At 41.3% G+C, this 21,481-nt stretch overlaps 1 protein-coding gene across 5 annotated transcripts in view; it reads left to right on the top strand.

Annotated features, from left to right (window-relative positions):
- Nucleotides 1–21,481, top strand: part of LOC137625616 (lysosomal-associated transmembrane protein 4B) — a 117,327-nt gene that overhangs the window by 71,642 nt on the left and 24,204 nt on the right. For all 5 annotated transcript variants that reach the window (XM_068356543.1, XM_068356540.1, XM_068356535.1 and 2 more), the window contains one exon: nucleotides 12,851–12,989. In XM_068356543.1, the coding sequence (XP_068212644.1) occupies nucleotides 12,851–12,989 (139 nt within the window). The remainder of the gene's footprint in view (nucleotides 1–12,850; nucleotides 12,990–21,481) is intronic.

Here is a 21,481-nt window from a genome sequence, read left to right as displayed (position 1 = left end):
AGTATTTCATTCTATTAATAATAGTGTATAATTCAGTAAGGATTCTGTGTGTTAACTGTGTTCACTTGATTTCTTTTATTACTTTAGGTCCTTCTGCTGCTAAAACCTTGCATTCCCTCTGTCCTTTTCACTTTTTTAAACAAATAGATTGTGGTGCAGAACAAGTTGGTAGTCTGGATTCTAAGCAACCTCACTTTTCATATGTGGATGGCATTCCATATTGTATGGACTTTTACCAATAAAATAAAAAAAAAATCCTATTTTCTTTCTTTTCAATACACATGGTTCTAGTAAAGTTTAATGCTGTTAATTATTTGTTCCTACGTGAACAAATAACCATCGTTTGTTAATAGGGAGGTGTTTCAGTGCGAGCTGGATACAGTCGTTAGAATAGTTTAACGAACAATTAAACGATCAGTGGAAGGATCGAGGGATCCCCCCACCAACCAAAGTAGCTTTGGCTGCAAGCGAGTACAGATAGATATAAAGCTTGGTCCCTAATCAAAATTTTTCATTTATTTTTTCTTTCAAGAAGTGAATGCCTTTGGTTGTGAGTGTTGCTGATGGATGTAAGGAAGAGATTTATGCTTGCTTGGGGAAGGCTGGATGCTGGAACTGGTATATGAGTTAACCAGCTGTAGATCCAGACTCCCTGAGTGCATCTTGTAGGGCCATGATTGTTTGCATCATCCTCATGTGCAGATTGTGGCCTTCTGTGCAGTGGCAGGCATATGTTCTGATAGGGAAAAAGAGAGCTAAGACTTTGCCAGTGTGTGTCTTAGCAATGCCCTAAAGGTACCGAAAAAATCTTTCTCTGCTTCGTTCTTCTCGGTGAATACGCATGCTCCTTCTGCCCCCTGTGCTTATGCCTCTGGTTCAGGCCCTGAGGAGTATGCATCAGGAGCAAGGAGCCCCCAGATCTGCATTGGCAGGGTTTTTAGTGTTTACTGCACTCCTTTAGAAGCTGTAAGCTCTTTAGCTGTCTTCATGCAAACCACTGACAATGAGTAAGCCCAAAGGTCTTTCAGGTATGCCATCTATGACTCTGTTGAGGGAGCTGGTACGTAAGGCTACATCTCCCGTGGTTTCCCTATTGTCTGCTCCCTGTGGTGATACCATTTGTGAAGGTGCTGCTAGTGTCAGACCCCTGTAGTTCCCCTCTAAGCCCAAGAGTATTGTTAATTCTGAGAGTATGACACTTGTGTTGGCAGATATAGTTCCAGCACTGGCAGGTGTTGAGCCCAGTTTTGGGTGTAAGTTGGCCTCGGGACCAAAAGTGTATGATATTCCCGTGCGACGGGTTTTCCCTAGGAGGATTAATACTACTGGAGATGCCCAGGTTCAGAATTCTTTCCTGAACCTGTTAGGCCAGGGTTTGGCCAGATTCACCCGTCAGACTATCAAATCTCGATCTCAAGTTAATCCTCCGACAGCGTACTGGAACTTAGTCTGTTTTACTTAGACCTTGGTTTATAGCTGATAACTATTTTCTTGTGCTATTTTATTAGCGATGGTCCCTTCTTGTGAAGCTTTATTAAAAAAAAATCATGTTAAACTTGTTGCTCAACTTATTGGTGAATCAGTTACAAACTCCTTTGAATAATGAACTACAGTAAGGTCATTGACCTTTATAGTCCTCTATGGAGGACATTGAACACAGCTTGTGATAATCTCACAACTGTTCTTACTGATTTTTGCCTAAAGGCAGGCAGCTGAATTTTTTCATACAAACAAGAGCAGCACAGAAGGAGCCATCGCTAATGAAAGCACAATAAGGGTTACCGTCTCTAAACAAATGTCTGAATAGAACTGACTACAAATTCCAATACAGTGACAGAGATTAACTTGGGGTATGAAGAACTGACAGTCTGACAGGTAAAGCCTAGCTTCTCTTAATCCGGGTCAGGGCATCTCCAGTTATTTTTCCTCCAAGGGTTTACCCTATTCCCTCTACCAGTCACCTCTGTGTTAGCCACCCCTCTCATATGCTCATCACCTGGACCTTAGTGATTGAGGCTCTTAGGCCCACAAATCCTGCTCCCTGTGCCTGTGGCTCTGCTTGTGGCAGTGTCGCTGTAATACTGATTTCAGAGGTATTATAGAATTGATGAATTTTATTTACTTATTCATTGTAAAATGTTGGTTTTGTTTGACATTGGTTCTATTTACAAGCCCAGTAAATGACAATTTTGGTAGGAGACCTCTTTGATATATTGTATGTTTCTCAGATCTCTCCCTCGTACTATGTTATTACCCTTGAAGTGCTCTCTGCCACTTGCCATGCAATTTCCCTTGAAGAGAGAAAGTATGGCACTGCTTCATTAATGTACTACAAAGTACAGGTTTAAGTAATGTATACTGTAGGCTCAGATGAACTTTTTATGAAAAGTTGGTGTTCAATGGCCACCAGGTTCAATGTGATACCTCTGTTAGGAGGATAAACCCTTTTTTAGAGTTAAAGTGCTTTTTGGTCTCCAAGGACTTCCCGTGAAAGGCTAGAACAGAGACGGAATCCAGTGCAACGAGATTACCAGAGAAATATGGTTCCTAGCTCTAGGGCTAGTGTATCAATGTGCAAAGTGGTGACAGTGTGTTTAGGGGAGACCTTGAAAGTTCAGGAAGTTCAGGCTCATTTGAAATTACCACAGCACCTCAGTAGCTGAAAGTCATCTTCTAGGAGTGGTGTCATGTAGGGCATCCCAGAAATGCACCATCCCCCTTTATTGCTGGCATACCTACGTCACAACAAACCCTCGACTAACATTCACGTTTAGGGTCAAAGGTTACACAAGTGTACGTGGTATATTTTATCAACCTCAATATTTTGCGGCAGTGATCAGATCAGCTGATCGGATCACTGGACCCAAAATGCTTAGATTGATAAAATACACCCTAAATTTAAAACAAAAGCACGTAAATGTATTTTTGAGCTCGGGCCATGTCGTCGTGATGGAAGTTCCTTCATAAGTAGCTTCCTAGGTATATTTGACTACAGTGATATATCCCAGAGAATTTACCAAAGGTATCCAGAATTCTTTCTCTTGTAGCTTCGCTAGACCGGTGTTTTCCCAGTTCTCTCGTGCTATTTTGGAGTATTTTGGACGCTATGATGTCTTCCCCAGCCTCATCAGCTTCTGGAAAGTTAAGTAATATCTTTATCTTGTGTAAATGTAAGCTCTTGCCAGTTTTGCTTTTCGATTGAGATCGTAATTAACGTAACAAGAGCTGTTGCCAGCCGGATGGCGTCAGTGACGCGGTCGTTCTTCTGTTCATTTAGTTAGCCAGAACGACCCTTTCCCGGCATTTATACGCTTTAATAACTTTAGCTATTTAGATATTTAGCTAGGGATTCTTATATTATGTCTTTGATGTCGTGAATTTGGCTATTATGATTGAGCCTCACGAGTGCTAGGCTTCCTAGCCTAGGCACCCTCACACTTCATGCATGATATAACCTTCCTGGTAGAGTTTTATTGAAGCACAGGCAATATTTTACACTTTTATGATATTACTTAATTATGCTTTCCTCTTCCAAGATAGTATACAGAGAGTTTCAGTGATCGATTCTCAGTGCTCCTAGGCTACTAGACTAGGTGCTTTAGTATACTTTCATACATGTCCCCATTGCTCTTGTATTGCCTTTTAAGGGGAGACTGACATCTCCTATACCTTTTAAGTCGATACCAATCTCCTAGGAGATTTAAGAGCTATCCCCTTCCCTCTGATTAGCCTAGGCTATTCTCAGTTTTCTTTGCTGTGAACCGAGTTCTGGCAAAGTTTTACTGAGACGTTCCGTTTTCTTTCTCCTAACCACTGAGTCGGTTTTGAGTTTAGGACGGGACATCAGAGTATCAGTCTGTGTTAGGCATCTCCCTGTCTTGGTGAAATGATTTCCCAGGTCAGGTTAAGCTGCTCTTTCAGGAGGCTAGACCTCCCTAGGCCATACTTGGGAGTTTTGTACGACAATTCCCCCTTCCCTGGCCTAGCAGACAGTCCTGTGCTGGTAGACCCTAGACCGAAGAAAGGATTTCTTCCTTGCCTAGGGTCTCTGGTACGAGATTCTGCTCTCCTGCGAGTTGGTGTCCTACGGAGATCCTCTCCCTTGACTAACCCAACCTGGGGAAATGACTTCCCCTACCTGAGGTTACTTTATGAGACCAGAATTCTTTAGGTTAGGTAGTGCCTTCGGACATTACCTTACCCATAGGACACCTACCCCCTCCCCGCTATCCCTTTCGTGTTGAATGATCCAACACCCTACTGGCCGTCGTTCTACATTGACCCTAGGGTTCTTGTAGGACTGGCCTGAGGTTCTCCGTCTGCCACCAGCTAGGCCGGCTGCCGGCGAGTATCCTCATATTCTTTAGTGTTTTCATCGGTCCTCCCTTGGACTGCCTTCCATAGCCCTTATGACTGGGATATGGTTGGGTGGAAGCCCGAATTTAATTCCCCCTTCCACTTGAACCCTCATTCTGGATGTAGGTCGGCAAGGCTGAACCCTTGCCTTCCTCCATCCTTTCTTTCTCGCGTACTTTCATACTGGGCCAAAGACATTGGACATTCGGGAACCGACTGCTGGCCGCTGAGTTGCCGGCCGGCAGCCGGCCATCCATTCCTGGTCCTCTGCCGCCGACTGCCTTGGGTCCCCTTGAAGGAAGGATCCTCGTCTGCCGGCCGGCAGAGCCGTGGCCGGCGGCCTATCACTCAATGTTATGAAGACAATAATTGCCTTCAGTAGCCCAGAATAGGCCGGCCTGCCCGGCAGACGCCGGTAGGCCCGGCAGGTGCCGGCAGGCCTGACAAGTCTGGCAACTTGTTACCAAACAGTCAGTGCTGTAGCAAAAGTTTTTCCAACCTACAAGGTGCTTCATGGGCAGCCTATTGTGAGACCATCACATATAAGAGAGCCATTCTCTCTTCCTTTAATGTTTATGATCCATTATTGTCCTTAATCCCCATTATTGAAACTGGAAGATTGTGTTAAGATACACTTATATCATAGGATATCATCTTCCCCTAAAAATTCTTAAGAATTCTGCTTTCAATATTGGAGGAGGTCATAGCATTTGACTGAACAGGAAACATATGTAGGTGTCTTTCCTACTTATAGCTTATCCTATCCAAGCTAATATAACATATTATATGTATGTTGAAATTTGAGAATTTCACTGAATACTAATAGACTTTTCCTTTCTTTACAGGAGGAGCATCCCGAGTGTGGGAATAGTTTTTGCAGGGTCCACAGTAAGAACTTCTGCGGCCACGACATGTGCAGGGCCCATGCTCGCTGCGCAGTCACCAAGGGGGCTCTCAAGTATTGGGACCCGCAGGTATGTACCGTTTGTGACAACCTGGTAAAAGAGGCTTTTGATGACCAAAAGTCCACTGAGTCAAGGGACGCAGCGAGGGAGAAGCTGTGTAAATGGGTCAGGGGTTTCCAGAAGAATACTTCTGGCCCATACCTTCCTAACGAAAGGATGAGGGCTTGTCTTTTTCCTAGGGCATCTTCGGATGCAGTTATTCCCCAGGCTCAACCTGAGATTCCCCTAGTGCAGATTCCGGTAGAATCTGATGTCTCGGATGCTTTAGAGAACATCCAACTAGAAGACAACATGTCAGTTGTCTCAGAGGAGACCGAGAACAATCTCCTAGTGGAGGAGTTGGATCAGGCGGATAAAGTTCCACCTGAACCACAAACTGAGAAAGCCGATACGATTTCGGTGTCATCGGCCACAGGGAATGAACCGGTGCCTTCTACTTCCTCCACTGCGCCCCAACTGTATTCGATCACGAGTACTTTGCACTCGTTGCTGTCCATGGTGCAGGACATGCAACAGAAATCGACCGAGAAGGAGGCCTCTTTTCGGACCGAAATGCATCAACTGGTTGCGGCACGTTTGGCTCCGAAGAAGCTAAACGTTAAGGATCTCCCTGCCTTCTCTGACGTTAACCCTTGGAGGTACGCAGAGCACATGCCCATGTCGGGCGGGAAGATCATCCTCTCGGATAAACTGGGTACCGTCCCTGTAGAGGAAATTGAGTTCTGGCCCAGCAGCGGGGCTTACCCGGATTGCTACGTCCATCTCAGGACGGAACCCGCATCCAAAGAGGAGACAGAGCCCAAGGAAACGATTGTCCTTGAACTCTCTAAGGCTCAGGCCTTATATATCACCACCTTAAAAGAGAGGGCCTATACTAGCTCTAAGGTGCCAGCTCTCAGCAAGAAGCACCCGTCCTTCATTGCTGATCCTAAACGTGCCTTTCCCTTTATGGACAAAGGGCTCAAGACAGCCTTAAAGGCAGTTGAGGCAGGGAAACCGTGCCCTACACTGGAAGAGTGTAGACCCTTCTCCCTTGTCTTCCCATCAGACGATGCGGACTGGAAGGATGTTCTCAACACCTTCACAGTCGGGAAGCTGGAGGCAGATATTGCCGGATGACAGTTCGGCGAAGACCTCCCCAAGCTGTCGGACTTTCTCCTGCGTAGGGAACAGGAGACAAAAGAACGCTTAGCCGCTTCCTTGTCTCTGCAGACTGGCCTGGAGACAATGGCAAGCATCCCAGATACCCCGGACATGTACATGGTCTTCGCCAAAGCCCATCTGGCGACAGTGACTAAAGACCTGTACAACTTTATTAAAGCCAGAAGGGCTTGCAGAGAGTTCGTGTTTGCCTCGGCTGCGGTGAGGCACGAACCCAGGAAGCTGATGGCTTCTAACATCTGGGGAAAAGACCTCTTCCCAAGTGAAGTGGTCAAAGAGGTCGTGGACAAAGCCGCCACTGAAAACAGGAACCTCCTTTCCAAGTGGGGCTTGTCCTCCAAAAGGAAATCTTCAGCTGACGAGGGTCCCCAGCCGAAGAATAGATCAAAACGACCTAAAGTGCCCTCTCGGCTTAAGCAACAACAGCAGCTTCCCGTGGCCACGGTGCCCCAGATGGTGGCACAATCACCCACTACCTTCCAACTGGTGCCCCAAACCCTGGCGACTCAGTCACCGGTGTTCACCCCAGTGTTTGAAAGACAGTCTACGACCTTTCGGCTGAAGTCTCGAGGATCCTTTCGAGGCTCCTCCAGACACCCCTCCAGAGGTAGGGGCAACAGGGGTGGACGTGGCCAAGGAGGAAAATCCTCCTCCCAGCACTCAAAGTGATATGCTACCGGTAGGAGGGAGACTCTTCTACTTCCGGGATCGTTGGACCTTCGATCCCTGGGCCCACAGCCTAATCAAGAACGGACTAGGGTGGAGTTAGAGCTCAACTCTACCAACCTTCCCTCAATTCTTCCAACACTCAACCCCCATATTGGAAGAATATGATCAGGAACTCTTGAACAAAAGAGTTATACGGAAGGCGAAGTCTGTCAGATTCCAAGGAAGGCTATTTTGTGTTCCGAAGAAGGACTCGGAAAAGCTCAGAGTAATTCTAGACTTGTCACCACTCAACACGTTCATAGTGAACTACAAGTTCAAAATGCTGACGCTTCAACACATCAGGACCCTGTTGCCCAAACGGGCATACACAGTCTCCATAGACATGACGGATGCGTACTGGCACGTTCCGATCAGCCGTCAAGTTTCCCCCTACCTGGGATTCAAACTACAAAGAAGACAGTATGTCTTCAGAGCCATGCCCTTCGGACTAAACATAGCTCCAAGGGTATTCACCAAGCTTGTGAATGCAGTCATTCATCAACTACGCCTAAAAGGAATCCAGGTGGTAGCCTACCTGGACAACTGGCTGGTGTGGGCAGCATCCGAAGAAGAATGCAGGCAAGCATCCATGGAAGTGATCCAGTTCCTGGAACACTTGGGATTCAAGATCAATCTGGAAAAATCCCGACTGTCTCCAGCTCAGAAGTTTCAGTGGCTGGGTGTCCACTGGAACTTGCAGTCGCACTGCCTTTCCATTCCATCAAAGAAACGGAAAGAGATAGCGGGATCTGTCAGAAGCCTTCTTCGATCCGCAAGGATATCAAGAAGGCAACATGAGAGTGTTTGGGTCTCTCCAGTTTGCCTCAGTGACAGATCCAGTATTGAGAGCACAATTAAAAGATGCATCAGGAGTCTGGAGAAAATACACATCAAACGCTCAAAGAGATCTAAAAAGACCGACACCAAATCGTCTGCGATCCCTACTCAAGCCATGGTCGGAGGCCAAGAACCTAAAGAACAAGGTTCCCTTACAACCACCTCCACCGTCAGTCACCGTTCACACGGATGCCTCGAAAGACGGGTGGGGAGGTCACTCTCACCATCGGAAAGTTCAAGGAACCTGGTCTCCCCTCTTCAAAACCTTCCACATCAACTTCCTGGAAGCCATGGCAGTTTTTCTTTCCCTAAAGAAACTGAAACTCCGCTGCTCAATCCACATCCGTCTGGTTCTAGACAGCGAAGTCATAATGAGATGCCTAAATCGACAGGGCTCGAGATTGCCTCACATAAGTGATACTAGCCATCCTCCGCCTAGCGGAGAAGAAGAGATGGCACTTGTCAGCAGTCCACCTTCAAGGGTTCCGCAATGTGACAGCGGACGCTCTATCCAGAACCAAACCGATAGAGTCAGAATGGTCCCTAGACGCAAGATCGTTCTCCTTCATCTTACGCAAAGTCCCAGGACTGCAGATAGACCTCTTCGCAACGAGCGACAACAAGAAGCTTCCCCGGTATGTAGCCCCGTATGAGGATCCTCTAGCGGAAGCAATGGATGCAATGTCCATAGATTGGAACAGATGGTCCAAGATCTACCTATTCCCTCCAACCAACTTTCTGCTGAAAGTCCTTGACAAACTGAGATCCTTTCGGGGGACGGCAGTAATAGTGGCCCACAAGTGGCCCAACAGCGTTTGGTTCCCCCTGGTAACGGAACTACGCCTGAAACTGATCCCGTTGCCGGACCCATTTGTGACTCGGCAAGTGCAGAAATTGACTGTCTCAGCTTCATCAGTGAAAACCCAGAACCTTCATCTCATGATTTTCTCGCCTTAGCGGTCAAGAAACGGTTTTGGATTTCTAGGGACAGTATCAACTTCCTAGAAGAATACAAGTCAAAGTCAACAAGAAGACAATATGAGTCTTCCTGGAAGAAATGGGTGGCCTTTGTCAAGGTGAAGAAACTTAAGGAGATTTCTACGGACTTCTGTTTGTCCTTCTTCATCCATCTTCATGAACAAGGTTTAGCAGCCAATACGATTACTACATGTAAATCCGCCCTGGCCAGACCAATACTTTATGCCTTCCAGGTAGACTTTTCCAACAAAATCTTCAACAAGATCCCTAAAGCCTGCGCAAAACTTCGGCCCGCAGCTCCTCCTAAGCCCATTTCATGGTCTTTGGACAAAGTTCTTCATTTAGCATCAACCCTGAATAATGAGGATTGCTCGCTGAAAGACTTGACTCAGAAGGTGATATTCTTATTTGCACTAGCCTCGGGAGCCAGAGTTAGCGAAATAGTGGCCCTCTCGAGGGATGATGGCCACATTCAGTTCACAGACAATGAAGAACTGAACCTCTTTCCGGACCCAATGTTTCTCGCCAAGAACGAGCTGCCCACTAAAAGGTGGGGTCCCTGGAGAATCTGCCCTCTGAACGAAGAAGCATCCCTCTGCCCAGTGGAATGCTTAAAGATCTATCTTTGTTGAACTTCAGACTTTAAGGGAGGTCAGCTTTTCAGGGGAAAGACTTCCGGTTCAACGTTATCCTTGAAACAGACTATGGCGAAAATCACCCACGATGTCGTTTGAAAGTCTTTGTGCTTATACTGGATGGAAGTCATTGAGGGTCTTCTTCAAGCACTACGCGAAGCAATTACAAGAAATTAAAGTTCATGTGGTGGCGGCGGGCAGTGTGATAAAACCCGCTGCTTGATTACTGCGAAGAACAGTACACTATTAGGGACTTATAGTGAAGGGTGTACACGATAGACTCGTAAGACATATCGTGTTGAATTTTGTGTTTAAGTGGTAACACTATAGACTGTTCTCCCTACACAGGTGACATTAAGCATAATAAACTGACACAAGTGCCAGGCATTCTTATATGCACAGTGTTTCTAGTAACAACAGGTTGTATAGCAAAACTTCATATTTCCCTTGAGTGGCTAATGTTTTCCCTTTCAGGCAAACCCTTTTTATCCTGTTATTACCGTTTATGCTTGTATGCAGAATTATTCAGCATACAGTACATTGTAATTGTTTACAACCATGATTTGTATTTTGTAATAAACAATAGAACGAATATTTGCGTCTCTTTCGCAACAAATATTTCTTTAAATGTATAAGTCAGAGCATCCTTGACTCTTTTGATATTTAAGTCAATACCAGAACTAAGATTCATGGTGTTCCAAGCAAACAGGTAAGATCTTGTTGTACTAGACTGTTCATTTTACTGTTTAAGGTGTTCCTACACATATATAAACCTGTCAGTCTCTTCACGACAGAACCGGGAGGTACAGTAATCTGCCCAAACCAATCCCATCCTAGTACAGACTATGCTTTACGTATATGTTGACACTAATATACAAACTGTTTGCTAGATTGTTCCTTGAACTCACAATCCTCGGGTTTTTTCCTCGAGTCTACCCAGACTCTTCCCTGTAGGGGGCAGGAAGCACTGACATATTTCATGATCAGCTGATTGATGTATAACGGTAACATCAAGTGTCTCTAGGTCTAAAGACCGAAGAGGAAAGATTTAGCTCGAGATGAACGGCACTATTGGAAATCCACAGATACATTAATGCTCTGGTACACTTCCATCACAACGACATGGCCTGAGCCCAAAAAACGGATTTTGAGCGTAGCAAAAAATCTATTTTTGGGTGAGGTAGCCATGTCGTCCTGATGGACCCACCCTCTTTTGGGACAAAAGAATAATGAATCCCTCCCTATAGTACTGTATCTGCAACACCTACAAAGCTACAAAGAATGACGGTGGCGCCTCGCAGTGGCGGACAGGCGCACTATTTGCAGAGCAGTAGTGACTCGTCGAGAGCGATGTCTCTGGAACGACTCACCTTATTCTTGCCTCTCTTTCCCCTTGTAGTGAAAGCTCTATTGGGGGTGTAGATAGCCATGAGACGTGTCAAGAATACGTCCTCTGATATTACGCGATATCCCTTCGTAAAATTTTAAGGGATATTCGCTCCAGGAGTTAGAATTCTGGATACCTTTGGTAAATTCTCTGGGATATATCACTGTAGTCAAATATACCTAGGAAGCTACCTATGAAGGAACTTCCATCAGGACGACATGGCTATCTCACCCAAAAATAGATTTTTCGCTACGCTCAAAATCCGTTTATTAAAGCTCAATTAACAATTTAAATAATCGTAATTATCTAAAATGCAATAATGCTTCCTAAACAAAATTGAATATTTTTAGAGAGAGAGAGAGAGAGAGAGAGAGAGAGAGAGAGAGAGAGAGAGAGAGAGAGAGAGAGAGAGAGAGAGAGAGAATTTCTCTATTGATGTAAGGATGCCAGAAAATTTCAAATCATTCTCTCTCTCTCTCTCTCTCTCTCTCTCTCTCTCTCTCTCTCTCTCTCTCTGTGTGTGGGGGGGTAATAGATGAAATCTTTGTTTCTTTGCTAAGTCTCTATTGAGGCTTTATAATCAAGCACCACAGAGCTTAAAATTATAAAATATCGTGCATCAGTGACATGAATGAAACTCCTTTTAACGTTAAGCAATTCAATTCCCAGTACAAGTAAATAAAATAGAGAAGAATTTCAAATAAAACTATTGGAATTAATATGTTAATTGGAAAATGATAGATCGAGTAATAATTGTATCTTTTAGTAAATATGAAATATCCTTCGGTAGAATGCCGTAATAATAAGGTGGTTATTTAATCCAAAAATTGAGATTGACGACGGACTATGCAGGGTTGGTCAGCTGATTCGAATGTAAAAAATGCATGAGATTATAATTCGCTATGTTTTTAATTATAAATACAATAGTAAAATGTGAATATTACATGCATTATTATTGGATACAGTTAAGTGAAACACCAGTTTAATCAAAGTCCAGTTTATTTCAAATCTAGCTGTAATTTTTTTTTTACCTCAATAAATGGATATACACTGTATATAGAGAGCTAGGATCAACTAGGTGTTGAGATAGGTAGTGGCGCGCAGTGCACCCAGTTTGAAGGAGCGCAAGCTATTTGAAATCATGGCCCAGTTTGAATTTTATTGCAATTTTTATGAGAATTTTTACCTATTAATGTAATGCATTGTTTTTGGTCATCACAATGCTGTTGCTAACTAATTAGAAATCAAATTGTTAATGTTGAGTAAACAATCATACAAAGTTTTTTTTTTTTTCCTTGGCCGCAAAAACCGCGATTAACGAGGCCCGACTATACAAATCAAACATATAATTGTTAGTTAAAAAATAATATCTCCAAGAGTTACAATTCTCGTATACAGCTACTGAGCGGGGACCGGTGCCTCATAATAGCATATCGTATCATGTTGGAGAGTTTGCTAAACATTTTCCTTGAGAATCCTCGCATTCTTACCAGATTGCTAGGCTCTAATCGTATAGTGGCTGCTGGTAATGTTATTTAAAATTTAGAGTTGAATTAATTGATATTTTTTTATTTTCTAAATGTTTAGAGTATCCTTAAAAAAACAGGTGAGTATAGAAATAAATTTGGTTATTATATTCCATTGCTAGTATGATTCAACAAACATTTTGAAGGCGGGGTTTTAATATAAAAAAGTATATGAATGAGAAGGTATTCAACCATTGATATTTGTTGTATTGATTGCTCAATAATTCATAGTTGTTTGATGTGCTATGCTTCATTTTACTGGCTGAAGCATTATTTAACTGTATTTTGTCATTACAGATGAAGTGAATGTAGCTCTTTTCATCACCCTCTGTACCTTTGTGGTGACACTTCTCTTGGTCTATGGAGCCTTCCGTGGTCAGCCATCCCATCTAATGCCATTCTTCTTCCTTCAAGTGTTTGATTTTTGCATTTCAAGGTAGTTATTCTAAATAAAGGTTTCATTGGTATTCCTTCTAGAATTTTTTTTTGTAATGATGGTTTATTTTGTTGTAAAGTACAGTTGAAGCTCACTAATCCAGACCAAACAACATTGAATCCTTGTTAATTTGCATTGTTATTTCAAGGGACTTTGCTAAGCTTCATAGAATATTTAATGGAATCTGCATAATGCCAAAATTTTTATGGGACCTGCAATATCCAGCACAAAATATTTGAAAAAAATAGAAAGAAATCAAGGAAAATGACAGAACATAAAGGATATTCACAGTTGGAGTGTAAATACCCAATAAGGTAGAATTTATACTAAATTAATAGACTGTAATGAAATTACAGATATGCATTCCTGAAAAGCAGAGGGAAAGTTTGGGTCAGTACTACGTAATGTGATTTGATAGTTAACATTTAGAGGCCACTGATAGAAATAATGGCTATACATAAAATAACCTTTTGGTATCTCAATTTTGAGGCCTTTCTAAGACATTTTACTCATGTAAATTTTCTCAAAAAGTCCACTTAATTGTGGCATATTAGATATAGTCTCTGCGAGCTTGCTTAGTTTACCGGAAATCACACTAAGCCCCTTCGTGTTTTATTGCCTTTTATGGGTAGGCTTTGGGAATCTTAATTTTTTTTCTCTTAGATATAAGTAATAAGAATACTGATGACCATCACTTACCTCTTTGTTTATTTAACATTGGTTAAAAAACAAGCTTCATATAATTTTAAAATGTTTAGAGGAAATATTTACTAAAACAAATTTATGTTTGTTCCGTAACTGGAATACAAACCTACGATATTGATAGGGGTATTACTCGCTGAAAGGACGAACTATTCAAATTTAGCTAGGGTTAACTACCCATCCCGCTAGTTAGCGGGGTTAGGGGGTAGCTAGCTACCCCTCTCACTCACACACCTGTGACTGCTTCACTTTGCTTTTGGCTTGGATGGAGAACAGTTGTTGCCGCTCTTCCTCCTCGCATATTTGGACTGCCATTAATCTTTTTGTCTTCTTCTTTTCAGTGTGTGTATGTGTGTCTGCGCCATCCTGCGACCATGCATACCTGCCCTGGTCCACTTTGAGAGCAGAGAGCAGAGTCTCTCTCCTTCTCAGGCTCTGCCCTCGAGGACAAATGCTGTCACACCAACCTCTGTGTGTCGTCATGAGACCGGAGGAGGGAAGATGCCTAGTATTAGCATGCCTTCCGGGCACCCTCCCTCTGAGATGCGACTGCTACCTGTATTTGAGAAATGTGCTTCTCACTTGGATCCCAATATTGACAAGCAACATATTTCTCAACACGCGCGCAGGCTTGACCGCAGTGTCACACCTCAGCACCCTAGTACTCCTGGCGCACACATCAAATAACTCACCTGTGTCTACTAGACAATCCCTCTTCTCCTGATCCTTTGGTGGTATCATGCACGTGGCACTGATGCCAGCTATTCCTCCACCCGAGTGTTCTGCTTGTTAGTAGTTTGGAGTAGGTCGGTAACCGCCAGCGCTTATCACGCGACTCCTTACACTCCGTGTCACCTAGACATGCATCAAAACTCCACATGTTGCTAAGAGAGACAGTTGCTTCTCAAGTTTCAAGATTTGCCCCTGCAGCATGCATGTCCAAGATAAAGCACAAGCACAATTATGAACCCTCTTTAAGGAAAGATTTGACGCGTGTAACAGCTAGAGCGCGGGCTCTTCAACCACACTTATAATTATGACCTGCAAGTCTATCCCATAGACTTTCCTGACTACTGGCTGGAGTTGTGACTGTCGGCATCCACTTACTCCTCTGGGTGACCCTTATCCTTGGTTCAATATCACCCAGAGTACTGTAGGTTCTTTTGTTGACAATTGTCCTTTGTCCCCGATCGAATTTGTGTCAACCTCACTCTCTCTCTCTCCTCAGAGTCGAGGACTTCCTTGTAGGGAACTTCTTCAGTCTCATTCAGAATGGAATAGATTCTGTTCAGATCCTGAGTCTCCTGATGCCCAGGATATTAGAAGGTTCCCATCTAGTCCCCTTTGCCCTTTCACTGAATTTTCACTCCTCAGAGGAAGGAAGGATCTTAGGTCGGAACCAAAGAATAGATCTTCTCACATGCCAGAAAGGAATTCTCGGGCTTCCTTGGGAAATCATGACTCGGGCTCTAGACCAGATTCTAGAAGGGGTAATGGGAACAGATCCTCTTGTTCTTGATCTTCTCCAAGGAGAGAGGAGTGTGAGGCATATTTGTCTCTCGACTTCTCCCTACACCATCTGGGTACAGTGTCTGAGAGGGAAGACTAGGCTTCCGATCCTAACTAACTCTTTTAACGGTGTCCTCACTCAGCCTGCATGACCCAAAGCCCCAGATACCAATGAGGACAAGTCAGCATCCACTTTTCTTCAGGTATTGGTTTGTGTCTGTTGAGTCAATGGTCTTGGGTAGGCCCCTTACTCTCCCTAAGTGAAGGAAAGCAGCTATTGATAGGCTATGCCATGCACTTAGGGGCACCAAACCTTGTCTAGAACTTCCATTGTCAATTCTGGCCACAGAAGTTCTAGATAAGGTCGACTCGTAGATTTCTAAGAGGAAGGATTCTCTAAAGGCAGGGTGATCCTCCCAGTTGATTGACCATGGTACAGAGGCTATGGCACTACCCAAGACTAGCGCACACTGGTTTTGATTTTGGAGTGCCCTTCTCCTAGAAGAGCTGCTTACCATAGCTAGTCTCTTCTACCCTTACCAAGAGGAAAGTAACCACAGAACAACTACAGTGCAGAAGTTAACCCCTTGAGCAAAGAAGAATTGTTTGGTAAGCTCAGTGTTGTCAGGTGTATGGGGGCAGAGAATGTGGAAAGAATAGGCCAGACTATTCGATGTATGTGTAGGCAAAGAAAAAATGAGTTGTAACCAGAGAGAGAGGTCCAATGTAATATGTCAGGCCAGTCAAAGGACCCAATAACTCTCTAGTGGTAGTATCGCAATGGGTAGCTGGTACACTGGCCAACCTACTACCTTAACACAACAAGATCTTCAATAGAGAGAGTCCTGACATTGTATTTTGCAAGGTTCAGTTTCCAAAGGTTGTAGTCCAGTGGTGACTAGGGGCTGAGACGTGGCTGTATTATTTGTTTCTGGGTTTTGGCCAGTTTTCATCACTATGCTCTCCACTGGAGATTGGTGATGATGGGAGATTTTAGTCTGATTCCGCATAGCAAACCAACCTAGTATGGGTGACCCTGACTAGTATAGCTTTGCTGATCATGGTAATGTACAAACCCTTTCACCCATCAAGGTATCTCTTCTCAGAAAGGGATATGTATTCTGAAGAAGTGTTTTAATTCTTTCATATTACCTTGTTTTGAGTATTGTTCTCCTGTCTGGTGTTCAGCTGCTGATTCTCATCTTAATTTGTTGGACAGAAACTACTTACAGTCTATTAAATTTCTTATTCCTGATCTAGATATTAATCTTTGGCACCGTTGTTCAATTAGTTCATATGCATGTTGCATAAGATTTTTCATAACTCTAACCATCCTTTACATTCAGATCTCCCTGGACAATTCTATCCTGTTCGTAATACTAGGCAGGCAGTTAATTCTAATAGCCGGGCCTTCTCCATCATGAGAGTCAATACTACACAGTATTCTAGAAGTTTTATTCCAGCTGTTACCAAGTTGTGGAATGATCTTCCTAATCGGGTAGTTGAATCAGTAGAACTTCAAAAGTTCAAAGTTGGAGCAAATGTATTTATGTTGACCAGGCTGACATGAGTCTTTTTATAGTTTATATATGACATATTTGTTTTTGACGTTGTTAATAGTTTATAGAGGACATATCTGTTTTGACGTTGTTACTGTTTTTAGAATGATTTATTGTTAATTTATTCTCATCATTTATTTATTTCCTTATTTCCTTTCCTCACTGGGCTATTTTTCTCTGCTGGAGCCCCTGGGCTTTTAGCATCTTGCTTTTTCAACTAGGGTTGTAGCTAGGCTAGTAATAATATATATATATATATATATATATTATATATATATATATATATATATATATATATATATATATATACAGTAGGGTCCCGAATTATGCGAGAATTTGGTCGATTAATGACCTCGTATAAATGGAAAATCGCATATTTCGAAACACACAACTAACGGAAATAATTCCATTGCGGCCATGGCAACCAGCAATTTGCCTATTCAAATGTGTCTACTACCCATTTCCAATACTTTTTTTGTACTATACAGTACTGTATTTCTTTATAATATCAAATTGTTCTTGTAAATAAATCAAACATTTGATATACTTTAAAGTTCTAATAACTTGAAAAATGGTTAAAATTACAACCAGGATAGGTGTAAACACCATATATTTCCAGTTATAACACGACCCAAAATACAGACAAATTTTAATGTTTGTCATATCTATTGTATAAGACAACTGGTGAATAGCAAAACCATCACTCTATAGACTAGCTTTTGTTGTATGATTGAAAATCCAGAATTATCAAAATAAAGGCGATTTTATATCATGCGTTTCCTAAACACGCTAAAAAGCACAATAGAAAACGACAACCAATGTTTTGTTTACGTTTATCTCTGATCACAACGAAGAAACAGACGCATTTATACATCTGTGTATAGGTCAGTTTTTGAACCGACAGCAATTTTACCAAGTATAGATTATATGTTGATTTTGTTATTACCAATGTTCTACTTAATTTTTCTTAGAACTTCCAAATAGATGAAATGAATTCCATTTATATAATGTTTTTCTTTATGACGCCGCCTGAAACGGAAACCTTCCATTTGTTTACGCTCCATCTTCGATCACAATAAACAAACGAACGCAATAAACACACATGGTCAAAGTGATAACTAATGATATTACAAACATTTAGTAAACGTTGTTATTACAAATATTTTACTTATCGTATCCATATAAATTCCTAAATTCGTAGCAAAGCTGGAAAACTTTTGTTTCCTTATGCGTTTAATCCAGAATAGCAAACTGCCGCTAATGACAGAATGATAATTTACGATAATTCTAAACTGTTACGAAAGATAATTGTCCTTTCCATATCCAAAATACTTTTCCTAACTTCAGTTATAAGTCAACTTGTACCCACCTCAATTATGGAACCATATGCAAAAAAGGTAAAAGAAGAAGAAAGTACTAGGCCTATTTTTAAAGTCGTCAAACAATTAGGTTACCGCTATTATGTTCGATGTAACAGAGAGAGAGAGAGAGAGAGAGAGAGAGAGAGAAAGATGGTGTTAAATGTACTAAACAATAAATATGATAGGTTATAACACATTGGTGCTTATGTAATATTAACTGTGTTGATGGTTTGAATAAATTAAGAAATGGTGTAAACAATTCTTTGTTAACGTATTCGTACGCGCATATTCGTGAGAGCGGAAGCTAGACATCAGCTGATGTGATCACAGCCAAAAGTAAAACAAAAAGAAGTCAGCAATACTCAATTTTTAAAACACACCCGAAATTTAAAAACATAAGTACGTGTTTTATTATAACGCAATTGACTATTTAAAGAGTAAAAATTTTCTGGAATAGAATGGTGTTTCCTAAAAAATATTGGTTTGCTGACGAAATTGGATACCGTATTTTAAACTATGATTGAAATGGATGTACTGTATACACGGTATAATTTTTTCGTTTTGTATTAATTGACACTTTAAGAAAACCGATTTTGGTTTCTTCATCTATTTATAAGTATAGTATAACACGAGAGAGAGAGAGAGAGAGAGAGAGAGAGAGAGAGAGAGAGAGAGAGAGAGAGAGAGAGAGAGAGAATCAGCTGTTGTAATTGAATGCCGTGTTTTTGTTTCGCGAACCTCCTGAAGCCAGGAATTTATCGCCACAACTAACAATATCCATGTTAATTTCCTTCTTAGACTCAAGTTGCCATATGTGAACTAAGGTTTTATTTCTTACGGAGAGCCTTATTGCCTTATTGCCTTATTTTTTGTTTGGGTTCCCCCAGGTCCCTCAGTGTGAGGCACCTCGTATATCCACCAGAGAGTTGCTAATACATCTTCCGGTGTATTTTGCATCTTCCAGTCTTGGATGGTCTGGGATGCATCTTAGGTATTTATCGAGCTGATTTTTAAACGCATCTACGCTCACTCCTGATATGTTTCTTAGATGAGCTGGCAGCACATTAAATAGTCGCTGCATTATCGATGCTGGTGCGTAGTGGATTAATGTCCTGTGCGCCTTTCTCAGTTTACCTGGAATGCTTTTTGGCACTATTAATCTACCTCGGCTTGCTCTTTCTGATACTTTAAGCTCCATGATGTTTTCAGCAATTCCTTCTATTTGCTTCCATGCTTGTATTATCATGAAGCGTTCTCTTCTCCTTTCTAGACTGTATAGTTTTAAAAATTGCAGTCTTTCCCAGTAATCAAGGTCCTTAACTTCTTCTATTCTAGCAGTATAGGACCTTTGTACACTCTCTATTTGCGCAATATCCTTTTGGTAGTGTGGGTACCATATCACATTGCAGTACTCGAGTGTACTACGCACATAAGTTTTGTAAAGCATAATCATGTGTTCAGCTTTTCTTGTTTTAAAGTGTCTGAATAACATTCCCATTTTTGCTTTACATTTAGCCAACAGTGTTGCTATTTGGTCGTTGCATAACATATTCCTATTTAAAATTACACCAAGGTCTTTAATTGCTTCCTTGTTTGTGATTGTCTCATTATTAGGTCCCTTGTATGCATACACCATTCCTTCTCTGTTTCCATAATTTATTGATTCGAATTTATCGGAGTTAAATACCATCCTATTTATCTCCGCCCATTCATATATTTTGTTTAGATCTCTTTGTAGTGAGTTCCTATCTTCATCACAAGTAATTTCTCTACTTATTCTTGTGTCATCGGCGAAACTTCTCACTACGGAGTTTTCAACATCACAGTCTATGTCTGAGATCATAATAACAAATAGCAGTGCAGCTAATACCGTACCTTGGGGCACACCAGATATTACCTGGGCTTCATCTGATTTCTCGTCATTTGCAACCACTATCTGTTTTCTGTTTTGCAGGAATTCTTTTACCCATTTTCCTATCTTTCCCACAATATTATGCTTTCTCATTTTTTTCTCCAATATGTTATGGTCTACCTTGTCAAAGGCTTTTGCAAAATCTAGATAGATCACATCTGTGTCTTTTTCATTTATCATATTATTGTATATGTTTTCATAGTGAGCTATCAGTTGGGTCTGTGTACTTTTTCCAGGTACGAAACCGTGTTGACCCATATTAAACAAATTATTTTTGACCAAATGGTTCATTATTTTCTTTTTTATTACCCTCTCATACACTTTCATAATATGTGATGTTAGACTAACAGGTCTATAATTGCTTGCCTCTAGTCTTGATCCACTTTTGAAGATAGGGGTTATATAAGCTAATTTATGTTTAACATATATCTCGCTCATATCTATACTCTGTCTTAGCAGTATTGCAAGTGGCTTCGCGATAGTGTTTGCAGTTTTTTTTAACAAAATCGCTGGAACTCCATCTGGTCCGGCTGCCGATCCATTTTTAATTTCGTTTATAGCCGTGACAATATCTGCTTCATTAATATCTATATCCATTAGATATTCAACATTTTCTTCTCTCATTTCTGTTTCATTATTCTCATTCGCAATTCTTGGCGTGAACTCACTCTTATATTTTTCTGCTAATATGTTGCATATTTCCTTTTTTTCATTCGTTAGCCGTCCTTCAATTCTTAGAGGGCCTATTTCTATTCTCCTTTTATTCATCTTTTTTGCATAGGAGTAGAGTACTTTGGGGTTTCTTTTTATATTTTGAAGTGTCCTTTCTTCTAAGTCCCTTTTTTCATTTTCTTTCGACTGTATAATCTTTTGTTCTGCATTTTCTATCTTACATTTTATTTCCCTCATTTTCCACACATTTTTTTCTTTTGCAAGATTTTTCTTCCACTTTTTAATTTTCTGAAATAAGATCCTTCTGTCTCTTGGTATGCACGTCTTTTGTTTATTGTTTTTTTTCGGTACATATTTTTCAACAATTTTCTCCAGTATTTTGTACAGTATATCCGTATTTACCTGTATATTATCACTTATAAATAAATTTTTCCATTCTTTATTCAGTTCTTCATTTATTTCTGACCATTTTATATTCTTACTGTAAAAGTTATATTTTCCATATCCTTCCCAAAGTTTTGTGCTTTTATTAATTCTGTGATCACTTGCTTTGGAATGAACTATCAATTCTATGACATTGTGGTCTGAAATTCCCGTGTTATACACTATTATTTCTTTAACATAATTCACCTCATTCACAAATACTAGATCTAGGACATTTTCCTTTCTTGTTGGAATGTGGTTTATTTGTTGCATATTATGTTCTAATAGCATATCTTGAAGCTTTTCAAATTGCCTCTTATCTTCTGCGCTACTATTACTATCTTTTTTATATGT

This window comes from Palaemon carinicauda, chromosome 2 (genome assembly GCF_036898095.1).
Source record: "Palaemon carinicauda isolate YSFRI2023 chromosome 2, ASM3689809v2, whole genome shotgun sequence".
Classification (NCBI taxonomy): Eukaryota; Metazoa; Arthropoda; class Malacostraca; order Decapoda; family Palaemonidae; genus Palaemon; species Palaemon carinicauda.
Note: the sequence above shows the minus strand (reverse complement) of the source record. Positions and strands in the feature narration are given on the sequence as shown.